General features: G+C 39.9%; 1 protein-coding gene across 1 annotated transcript in view; it reads left to right on the top strand.

Annotated features, from left to right (window-relative positions):
• The window catches only part of LOC143923750 (prolyl endopeptidase FAP-like), a 166299-nt gene extending 160671 nt beyond the window's left edge, over positions 1-5628 (top strand). The window contains exon 26 of the mRNA XM_077447579.1: positions 1131-5628. Coding sequence (XP_077303705.1) covers positions 1131-1229 — 99 coding nt within the window. The 3' untranslated portion in view covers positions 1230-5628. The remainder of the gene's footprint in view (positions 1-1130) is intronic.
• Positions 5629-12593: the final 6965 nt, after the last annotated feature.

Below are 12593 nucleotides of genomic sequence, written 5' to 3' on the forward strand. Positions count from 1 at the left end.
ATGCATAGAGTAGTGAATGTCAGGGGGTGATATCACTACCCTATATAATTTATCCCATTTGTTGGTTCCCGCATTAAAGAGAGGACCCAAAACTTTATGATCATATGAGTACATGTGAAACCCACCAAAAAAGGTTATTTACATTGCAAGTTGTGATAAAGTGCGTGAAGGGCCATGGGTAATATAGGAGGAATATTTAAATACTGGTTTGTCACTAGAACTGTAATAGAGGTGAAATCTTACAAGGGGAACAATAGTTATGATGACCATTGTGACAATTTAGGATTCCCTTACTTTGGAGGGGTTTCCTCACACTTCCTGTTTTGGCTGTGAGATAGGAAGTAAAATGAACTTTCCCCAATGGGACACAGATGGTAAAAAAAAATAAAAAATTGATAGTACCCCTACTTACTCTATCCAAAAGTAAAAAAAAAAAAGCCTTGTCCTTAGTTTTACTTTAAGCTCTTAGCACTTGAAGTATTTAAAAGTGACCAATTGTTGCCTTGATGAGGACACTGACATGTTAAGCTGTGATAAAAAAAAAAGCCTGTCAGCTGTGTCATGTTATTACTGTGCCAAGATGTGACATCTTTGGAGCAAAGGGTGTTCAAAAATGATGGTTGGGCCAAACCACTTTATACACTAAGGTCCACTGCAGTCTACTTAGTGTTGAACAATGGACTGTAATGAAGCTCCGTTTATTATCTGAATGGAAAAATAATAAACAGTAAAGACCCCTGCACATACCTTTCAGGACTTTCTTTTTACTGCACAGATGTTCATAGCCATCGCTTATTATTATTTTACAGGATTTATATAGTGACAACAGTTTATGCAGTGCTTTACATCATAAGGGCAGACAGTTATAATACAGTAGGAATTAGAAAGCCCTGCTTGTTAGAACTTACAATCTAAGAGGGAGGGTCAAGACATACAAAAGTTAATAGCTGGGGGGGGATTGGCTGATGGAGAAAATAAATGCACAGTTGTTAGGTGGGGGCCTATTACAAACATATGGCCAAAGAAAAGAGGACACCTCCAGGACAACTGTAGAAATACCAGAAGGTGAAGATGTAATAGTATACTGCAAGGCATTTCTTATAACAAACGTTGTCTTCTTATCTTTGCAGTGGTATACAGACAAGAACCATGCAATCTCAGGATCTGGAACAAAGCATATATATACTCATATGACTCGTTTCTTGAAGAGATGTTTTTCTCTGTCTTGAAATATGTTGGATACTTTTTAGTCTCTTTCATGTGTGTACAGTACATCAGACACGAACGAGAAGCAATTCAAGATCAAGACTGAAGCCATGTATTTAATACATTTCTCTCTAATAATTTATAGTAACAATTACAAGCATATAAATTTGACAGCAGGCTCTTCTCCCTTTGTCAACCAGATGAGATCCTAATTATTTAGAGGATTCAGATTCGCATTCTATTTGTTAGGCTTAAACCTGAATAATTCATTCCAAAGAACAGAAGTTGATAGGAGGGACTTCTTTCCTCTAGCACAGGGGTGTCCAACCTATGGCTCAAGGGCCGCAGTGCAACACAAACTCATAAACTTACTTAAAAATATCGATTTAGCTTTTCTGAATTTTTTGTAAAAATGCGTTTACACTTAGTAAACACATGCGGCCCAAGAAATATTTTACAGTGTCTCGTTACTGAACTTTTAGAAGATTTACCTTCCCAAAAAAAAATATCCCACTCTTCACAATCACGCCTTATTCATGTCACCAGTTTTCGGCATCACCTATATTTGTGAGCAACTATTTTCAAGGATGAGGCACACAAAGGGCAAAATTAGAACCAAAATATCTGGGAAACACCTTGGGAATTGCTACTACATCTATCCAACCAGATATTGAGGCGTTAGTTTATTAAAGAAGTGTCAAATATCGCTCTTGTTTTATGTTGCCCTCTTTTACATTCATAATAAAAAATATTACAAATGAAAAGAAGTTTTGTTACTCAGGTAGGTACATTATCTATATCAGTGATTGTTAACTTGGGATCTGCTTGACTTTTTCTGCTCTTCAGCTATCCTTATTGTTAGTGCATTTTATCTTTGGTCCAAGACAATTCATCTTCTTCCAATGTGGCCAAGGAAGGTCAAAAGGTTGGACAACCCTGCTCTAGAACACCAGACAATTTTAAGAAGCCAATGGTTGCTTCATGTTCCTGATGGCCATCCAATCCTGAGAGAATAGTATTGGGTGGAAATAACCTATGAAGAAAATCTTCACTGAGGGAAATATGTAGACCTCTTTGGCTGACCTCCTTTTGAAAATGCTACTTGCCTGGCTGCCTCTGATTTAATACTGTATGATACTTGGAGTGATTTATTAATGGAGCTGGAAACTTAGGTGAACAGAGCTCTTGTCTTTGAATTAAATTTTGTCACAACTGTACTACTGTTGAGCCACTGGGGCAACAAACAATGTGTGGGTTGCTCCCATATGCCGAGGAACTGTCACAGAAACCTTGGGAAGAAGCTAAAAATTAAAGCACCACACTAAAATTGAAGTCCAAAAACTGGAATTGTATTCCAAGCTTAGATTGTATTTATGAGCAAACATGTGAATGTGACTGGGTCCCCTGTAGATTCACACCACTTATTTATCATGACTCAGAGTTCTTATTAACATTCTCAAAGCTCTGATGAAGAGGGAACTGTGTGGCCTCCAAAACGTGTTTGCTCATTCATATGATATAAGTTTGGAATAAAATCCTACTTTTTGGATTGTAAACGTTTAGTGTGACGCTTCACTTTTTAGATACTAAAATTTGAATACCATATGAATCATTGACCTGGAAAACAAGAATGCTATGAGTGAAGTCAGCACATCTGTATATTGAAAAGGGTAAGGATGACAGCCAAGCAGCTAGCCATTTGAGAAGAAAAGGTCAGCAATGATAGCCCCACAAAGACTTCAGCCAGGACTAGTGTCAGAATCTTGGCACTATGTAGTAATAAAATATTTTTTGACTACTGATGTTTCTTTGCTTTTTGACAAGATGCTGGATACCACTAATGTTTCTGGGAAGTTTACAAAAGCATGCCAGGTACCTTAGCATCTAATCAGATATAACTTTTTGGCTACTGACTACAAGAAACTTCGAAACAGTGACATTCGATTTGAGGTTACAGCTCATTGTATCTCCTATTAATAACTAATAAAAGTTCAATGCCACAATTATTTAGAGGTGTTCATTGCTATTTTAATTGAGATGTGTTTACATTGAGTTGTACAACAAATGGGTGACAATTTGTAGGAAACTGTTGAAACTGCTGCAGTTTATTAAAATGCAATTTTTCATATGAGTCGACTCCAGACACAACTTTGTTTTTCATTTGTATTGAGCGTGCAAGGATTAAAACCTTTATTAAAATGTATCTAAACCAAAGAACAACAATTTTATATATTGCAGCTCATCAGTCCTTAGATGTGGTGGCTGCATACATTTTTTTTGATAACACTGCAGAGAGCTCAGGATGTTATAAGCTCACTGGATTTCTGGCAGGTGTTTTTTTTTTTACACTTATTGAACATATATACCAATCACTTTCAGTTATATTTAAAAGATAAAAAGAAGCAAATACAAGAAGTTAAAGCGGTTGCAAACTTAAAAAAAGTTTCCCCTGTAGGTTTAATGTGCTAGTATGCACTGCATACCAGCACATTATGTCAGACTTACATATTGAACGGATCCCTCTAGCAGCACATATTACAATTTTATGTAATATGTTTTCATCCCGCGGTCACTTGGGAAAATTGACCTGTGACTTAAAGCAGTGTTCCAGCCACCTTTTTTTCTTTTTTTTTTTTTTAAGCTAGCAGCTACAAACACTGTAGCTGCTGACTTTTAATAAGGACACTTACCCGTCCAGGGAGCCTGCGATGTCGGCCCCCCCCGAGGCCGATCTGTCCATCGGATCCGGTGCAGGTGCCGCCATTTCAACTAAAGGAAACCGGTAGTGGAGCCTTGCGGCTTTCATGCCAGTTTCCGATTGTGCATGCGCAAGACGCGCGGCACTTTGTGAATGGCCAGCTTGTCTTCTGGGACACACACAAATCCCAGAAGACAATGGGGGGGCTCGTCACAGAAGAGGATGTGATGTCCTGGGCCGTGGCCCGGCTGGATAGAAAGTACTCTTAGGCCGCGTACACACGGGCGGATTGTCTGCCCAACTAAGTTCGTCAGACAATCCGACAGACAGTCCGTCCAACATTTGAATGAACGGACTTGACCACACACGATGAACAGACAATCCGCTGAAAGCTTGCGCGATGACGTGTACAGCACGTACGACGGGACTAGAAAAACGACGTCCAATACACTGCAATAAAAACTTCGGCCGTGTAAATCCTTTCTGAGCATGCGCCATACTTAGTCCGTCCAACTTGCCTACAAGGACTGTCCGCTGAAACCAAGTTTGGACGGACAAAACCAAGTTTGGACGGACAAAATTACGGAAATTACGAAAGACTTAGTCCGTCAGACTGTCCGCTGAAAAAGTCCGCTGAAGCCCACACACGAGCGGATTGTCCGCTGAAACATGGTTCAGCGGACTAAGTTGGGCAGACAATCCGCCCGTGTGTACGCGGCCTTACTCTTCTAAAAAAGGTATTAGAGAAAGAATTTTTTTTTTTTAAATATCCAAAAACGAGGGGTGTAGAAGTGGTCTTTCGTTTAAGTCCACCTCTCAAAATTGGGTAGAACTCCGCTTTAAAAAATGCACCTAAAACAAATCTGTAGTGAGTTTTTGGTGCGTTTCCATAGACTTCAATAGAAGACACGTCTTTGATCCGTTTTTCAAATGGGACACCAAAGATGCAGCAAGTGGGACTTTTAAAAATGCAGCACACTTTTAAAAAAACACAACAAATATATAATTTAAAGGGAACTATATTTCATGGTCTTTTGTTGCGCTGGAAAGCACGAACAGAGCAGAGCCTTAGGGTTTGCCGTACATTTTTTTTTTCTTTTATGGCTGCTTAAGTCCCAAATTAGGAGATTTCTCTCTGTCAAATAAATGAGCAAGCAAGGGCAAATCTCCCCACTTCCTGTCTTTTTGCCTGGTGCCAGGCAGAACAGGGAATCAGAAGAAATCTTACACTTGGTACACTGATGGCCTGCACATGCATTTTATAGTATAGTAGTTAAGATTTAGGAGCTCTGTTAGATTTTAATTGATATATGTGGGGAGATATCCCCTCTTGTCCTACCCAGATGACAGATATCAGAACAGAATGAGACATTTTGCCTTTGTGGACAGAGACAGTGAAAAGCAGAACAATCTCTTCTACAGAAACATAGATAGCATAACCTGGCAGAAATTCTAACATTTACCCGCTCTATTCAAAAGGTTGGCTGGAACCAGGCTACACCTTAGAATATTTTATGTATTTTTGTGTGTATTGGATACATTTATTGCATTTTTGCATCTGTTTTAATGCATGGAAAAATGTTCCTAAAATACATTAAAAAAACAACAAATAAAAAAAACAACATAAACTCAAATGTGAAACTTGTAGAAAATTGTTCAGTAAAATTTGGAGATACTCTATAAAAGCAATGTTTTCCTTGCTGAATAAAATAATAGAAATTCAATTGTTCTGAGATTTTTTTTTTCTAGATTATTTACAAAATCACAGGTCCAATCTACACTATGCTCATATTAGATGAATAGTTATATGGCAGTAGTCCAAAGAATGATAGAGGAATATTTGATTAAAATCTTATTATGTTTATTATATCATAAAAATGGTGATATTTTATTTTGCTAGAATGGACTTTGTCATAACGGTAATCAGACTTTATGGGATTTAGATATTGCTCACATATGAATCATCTGTGAATCTTCTTAAAAGCGCAAATCAGCTTTGCTTTTAAAGGAACCCCCCTATCCTTAATGCTCATTTCTGTGCAAATGTTGTGCCCCTACCTTTTTCTCCCACCCATTCACATTTTTGTGCACAAAGACCCACTTTTTTATTTACCTGAGTCTGCAATCATATATCCCTCACTATAAGATGAGGACAGTAATCCAGTGATGCAGTCTGTGTCTACTGCTCCCAGTCCCCTTGTTGTCACTTCATCCTACTTCTGCAGTTGTCTGGAGCCTGAGTGGACCCTACCGTTGAAGAGCAATAGGAGTTTTCCATATCATCCAGAAACTAACCCTCTCACTCTGCCCCAATGAAGTTAGAAGACTCAAGACCCTGCATGTCATGTGACCACATAATTAGATGAGTATTTTTGGATGCTTTTTGATAAAGTAGTGCCCTGGCATAGCCAGAGAAAGGCCTTTAAGCAGATATCCAATTTAAAAAAAGTTCTCCACCTGCACATATTTATTTTAAAAACCTTCTTAAACATACCTTAAACTCAAGCAATCTTCTGTTCAGTCACATGATGTTATTGAGTTCTTTAGAATATGACCTGGGGTTTGCATGTATATGAAGAGACTGAGGTCCTGAGGGGCAGAAGAGCGTAGTGGTCTGTCAACTACTAGTGTTTTAAGAGGGAACCTCATGGTTTCACATTCCCCTCTTGGAAAACATAGAACCTGGTACTGAAGAGTGTATGGGACACACTACAGGACACAGTAGTCACACAGGGGCCAGCAGATTCATGATTTCCTCTGAATCAATTACTTGGAAGAAGCATGTCAAAGGTGAAGTCTCAGCTGCCATCCTGCATACTTTTTCTAAGTCTTGGAGCTTCTCCTTTTTAAACTAAGCCTGCAATGACAGCTACCACATTTCTGTCCTATCAGGTTCCCTTTAAATAGCAATGGAATAGAATAACAGAGTGTATACTGTATGTGAAATTTCTAAAATGATATGCATAAGTTCACACTTCCCTAATCAATAGGCCCAAACAGGAATTGGACAGATCTCTTATTAAAGACCTTACATTTTCCTCTGTGGTTTCCAAATACACAAGTGCTGAGGATGGGCTACATTGTAAAACGATATAATCAATGCATGGCTCATTATGTTTACTTGTATGTCATCAACCCTTCATAGTGCCACTGGCATGGATAACAACACCCTCGTGTTTGGATACACTGTTTGCAACGTGCGTCATCAGAAGCATCTACATTCAGTTCATTTGAGACAAGCTCACAACCTATATCTTGGATTCTGTCAGTGCTCATCTTAATCTTAGTGACAATTCCCCAGGTTACTTGTCAAAGACACAAGTTTGTACTCTGATTGTGTAAAGCAGTTAAACCCCTCACTATTCCTTATAATAATATCATAATAGAATTACATTTTTTAACATACAGAATAATAATCAAGGCATATTAGTTGATAAAAAAAGTTGATGAGTCCAATTAAGTCAGACATAAATGTCCAAATTAGATAAGAATCTGATGGAATCCAGAGGACAGTGCAAAGAGCAATAATGACAAGATACAGTATCCCAGAAATCAGGTCTTATTTATTAAAAGTCAATAATTTAAGTCTTACTGAACCCAGGACCCTGCATTCATATACATGGTCTCCCACAGTACACAGAACATAGAAATGCACTTATTTTAGTAAATATAACCTGCCAAATACCTTTTTCTCATCAGCAGTATATAGCAGTCTTGTAACTTTTATCAGTGTCTGGTTAAGGCTTGTAGGAGGAGTTTTCATTCTACTCTCATTGTCCTAGGAGGCGACAGGATCACACCAAACTGAGCATGTGCAGCTTGTCCCCTAGCTCTGAACTTTTAGGAGATATATTTAGGGCAATGGAATAAGGGGAGGATCAGAGGAGACAGGCTCAAACAGCATTTTTAAACAATGCAGAGTTCTACCCTCTTAGGTTCCACAGTGAGTATAACAAGCATGCTTTACTGCAAAAACAGGCTAATTTTACTGATGTGGGTTTAGTAACACTTTAATTCTAATTTGGTTATTGACATTGTTTGTGTCCTGAAAGAGGTACCCCTTTACAAAATAGAGTGCTATCCCAGATACCCCCTTGTGTGTATCTCTGTGTGTATCCCTGCCTAGTAAGCTTTGCTGATTGAAGATCTGTAGCCCAGACACAACAGGGGACGTGCTGAATCCAGTGGTCCAACTCAAAATCAGCAATTTTCTGCAAGAGCTTGATGGACATTTAATACACAAAACAACTCTTTTTTAGCTTTGGATAGCGTTGGGAAAATTTAAAGTGTATCTAAACCCAAGCACAAAAATTGTTAGTATTGCAGCTTGATAGTCCTCAGATGTGGTAGTTGCAAGAGTACTCTTTTTTTTAGACTTTTTTATTTTATTTTAACCTGGTAATCCTGCCATTAATATACTTCCTGTCCTAGGTTGACAACCAAGTCAAGCAGCGTTATCACCCTAGGAAAGGGGTGTGTTAGAACTACATAACACTGTAGTATGACTACATAACATTTCCCTCTCTTCTACATAGCAAAGAAGGTGGGGGTTGCAGTCAATGGAGATAGCAGGGAATAATGCTAGCTGATAACAGTGCAGAGGCAGAGAACACAGTAAGTTATCAACGCACAAGATTTCTGGGGCTGAGCTTAACAGACCAAAGGGGAGCAAATCAGAGAAATGTATTGTTAGACTTTACATACATTTTAACACTAACATTTCTTTCAGCTTTTTTTTTTGATTATGGCCTAATTGTAAAGAGTTTCCCTCTAACACCAGGACAACAAATGGGAAATTGTCTGTTGCTGTTTAGTTTCCCTCCTTCTGGTAGGTGGCACTGTGTTACATTGTTCCTTTGCAGACTTGATAGGTGCCACCAGGTGAGCAGCTGTCCGATTGGACACTGCCGCACTGAGTAACCTTTGGTGGCTATCTTTAGTATAGGCAGGATTTGCCACGCATTTGGATAGGGAACGGATCCACTATTAATAGGTATAGAAAGAATGCTTCAGGGAAAGGTTCCTGTTTAAGTAGGGAAAGATCAGGGAAACCGAGTGCCCTATTACTTTCCAGTCTCTGGGACTACTACATAGGACCTGAAAAGCATTATCAAGTGCCACCACCCTGCAGATCCCGGTAATGTAGGCTGTGCCTGTGTAATACCTTGTGGTGCTGAAGATCTTCCACAGCATTACTGTGACTGTTACTACCTGCATTACTTTGTCTACTACTACATATACTGCTGCACTATCAGTGTTACAGGGTTTGTTACTACAAGAGTGCCTGGAACTCTTGCTTCAAATGTTCTACTGCAGTTGCTATAGCCATAATACTAGTGGTTATGATTGCAGATTGTGGCACACTTTGTTAATCTTTTTACCTGCAACTCATATATACAATAACTGTTCAATCCTATCTGGACTTTGTGTGCCATTTCCTTAATTTTGGGGTTCCTGGCTACACTCACAGCTGTGTCAGAAAAGCAGGTACCGTGCTTCCTTCTGCTGTCCTCTATGTCACTGTGGTGTCCTGTAGTAAAGTAAATATCTGGAGGAACCATGGTGCATGGGGGGGGGGGGGGGGGGATGCTTCAATTGTGCTGGAAATGTTAGCACTTAAAGTGGTTCTGCACCTAAAAAAAAAAATATTAAAAGCCAGCAGCTACTAATATTGCAGCTGCTGACTTTTAATAAAATCACACTTCCTTGTCCCAGGGCCCAGCGATGTTGGCGGCAGATGACGAGCGATCGCTCGTCTCGCTGCTGCCATCGCCGCCATCCTCTGTCAGGGAATCGGGAAGTGAAGCATGGCGGCTTCACTGCCCGGTTCCCTACTGCGCATGCACGTCTCTTCAGATCCCCCGCTGTGTCCTGGGAACTGTGTGTTTCCCAGAACACAACGGGGGGGGCGTGGCGTCTGTGGGGGTCTGCGGCGGTCTGCCCGGAAGTGGGTGCAGATACCTGGATTATCCAGGTAACTGCACCCTCCCCCCCTGAAAGGTGCTGATTGTGGCACCGGAGGGGGGGAGGGATCAGATTAGCGGAACTTCCCCTTTAGGGTGAAGAACCACTTTAAATACCACAATGTTCAAACTTGCTAATTTCTGGAAAGGTAAGTATTCAGAGCTGCATTCATTTGTATCTTTTATATCTGCTGGAGTTTAGCTTTATAATCAATAAATTAATGAATGCTGCTTAATTTATTGAACTTTGTGACAGTTGAATTCTTGCATAGTCAACAAAGGTTGTGAAATAGGACAGCAGAGTTGCCAGTGGCATCATACAGCAACCTACACTTCATGTTGCTGACTGTCAGTAAAATATTAATGCGTGTGATAAAAATGTTGATATTTTCTCCCTGCCTGTCTGTGAAATCCAGAATAACATACTGAAAAAGATGCTGGGAACATCTAGACTGGTTCTGGAATGCAGCTCCCACACAGCAAGCTTCCCTTGATGGACATCCATTTCAAACCGTAGCTCAAACCATAGAAATACAGAAAGGAGTGCCAGACAAACACTGGATGAAAGGATCCCCTCCAAGAAACACATTTCAAAAATCACAATATCCCCACCTAACAAACAACTACTTCACTAGTGCCTTCCACGCCACCAACCACATGTAGCATACAAAATACTAAAAAGCATTAAAGCGGTGTTCCACCCAAAAAAAATTAAAAGCCAGCAGCTACACATACTGCAGCTGCTGGTTTTTAAAAATAGGACATTTACCCGTCCTGAAGTCCAGCGATGTCAGCACCACAGCTGATGATTCCATTAGCTGTCCGGTGCTGCCGCTGCCATTGCGGGAAAGGGTACCATCAGTGTAGTCTTAGGGCTTCATGCCGGGAACCCTACTGCACATGCGCGAGGCCCCCTCTCCTACTGGCCCAGCGACAGGGAGAGGAGGTGGGAGGAGGAGGGAGCCCCGTGGTAATGTCACTGTGCGTGGCCCGGACTCCCGGAAGTAGGAACAGGATACCTGTCAAAGACAGGTATCCTGTCCCCCTCCCCTGAAAGGTGCCAATTTTGGCACAGGAGGGGAGAGGAGACAAATGAGCGGAAGTTCCACTTTTAGAAACTTCTACAATCCTTAGCACAAGTCAACACCTGGAGAACTTCACACCCAATAGACAAAGATTTCACTTTCTATTCTCCCCCACACAAGAGATACTCAAGAATAGATCTAATTTTTATAACCCAAAGAGACCTCAAAAATACAACCAAAGTTGAAACTGGCATAATATCAATCTTGGACCATGCACCCATCTCTTTAACCCTGAAATCTCAAACACTAAAATCCCCAGTCTTTAACTGGAGGCTAGACACTGCATTGCTAACAGACCCAATCATACAAATTAATATACCCCAATCAATTAAAAATGACTTTAAAATAAATTTGAATTCCGACACTACCCCACTAAACAACTGGGGGGCACATACAAGTGTCATCAGAGGAGAACTGATAAAATCTGGGGGCAGGAAAAAAAAAAAAGAACACAAAGGCGAAATTTCAGAACTATCCCTTAAAATAGCTAGATTGGAAGCACAACTCAATCATTATCCAACAAATTAGAAAATGAACTCTAGCAGCTCTCTTTCATAAATTCCATTCCAAACTTCACAATCTAAAACCACAACATAAACCTCAAACATAAACCTCAAACATCTAACATACGCCATAGAAAGAAATAATTCAGAAATTAACAAATATCCCTCTTTTACAAAAGAAAACACAGCACAGTTAGAAGAACCTATTACTATAAATGAACTACTGACAGCAATCAAAGATCTGAAACCAGGAAAGAGCCCAGGCCCAGATGGATTCTCAATATTATAAAATCTACGCCCAGCCTCTGTCAAAACATCTATTAGCAGCACTTAACTCCTTAGCAAAAAAAACAAAACACTTCCATTTCCTTTCTCATGGCCTACATTTTAAAAATTCCGAAACCAGACAAAAATCACATAGATTGCTCAAATTTCAGACCCAACTCAATGTGGAACTAAAAATTCTAGCAAAAATATTAGCAAATAGAATGAGACTTCTGCTCTCCAAAATTTTAGGTCCTGAACAAGTTGGCTTAATGGCATGTAGGGAAGCCAGGGATAATATAACCAAGGCTCTGAACTTACTTCACCATGCCAAAAATTCAAAGATCAAAGGCATTTTACTGTCCACAGATGCCAAAAAGGCTTTTCAAGTTTCACGGGACTACATGTTTTCCACATGCTCATTTATTGGTATGGGAAATAACATGATGAATTGGACAAAAGCTCTCTACCAAAATCCCCAAGCCAAAATCAAGATAAATGACATATTTTCAGATCCGAGTAACATAAGTAACGGGACCAGACAGGGTTGCCCTTTTTCCCCCCTCCTCTTTATACTGACTCTTGAACATCTCATTAGAATAATAAACCTAGAAAAAGCAATACATGGCTTTCATGTCAGCAACAGAGAATACAAATCCGTGGTATATGCTGATGATTTATTATTCTTTCTCACCCAACCCCTGTATCTCCCTCCCCTGTACAAAATTTTCAAAACCTTCAGTTACATTTCAAACTTTAAAGTTAACCTCAACAAATCCGAGGCCTTTCATCTTACATTGACTTCCGAACAACTACATTTCCTGACAGACTCCATGGCAGCAACGTGTGGGTTAAGTCCCGCCTCCACTACCCA

Source organism: Lithobates pipiens, unplaced genomic scaffold (assembly GCF_037356315.1).
Source record: "Lithobates pipiens isolate NorthernLeopardFrog02 unplaced genomic scaffold, aLitPip1_a1.2 Scaffold_22, whole genome shotgun sequence".
In the NCBI taxonomy this organism is placed as follows: Eukaryota; Metazoa; Chordata; class Amphibia; order Anura; family Ranidae; genus Lithobates; species Lithobates pipiens.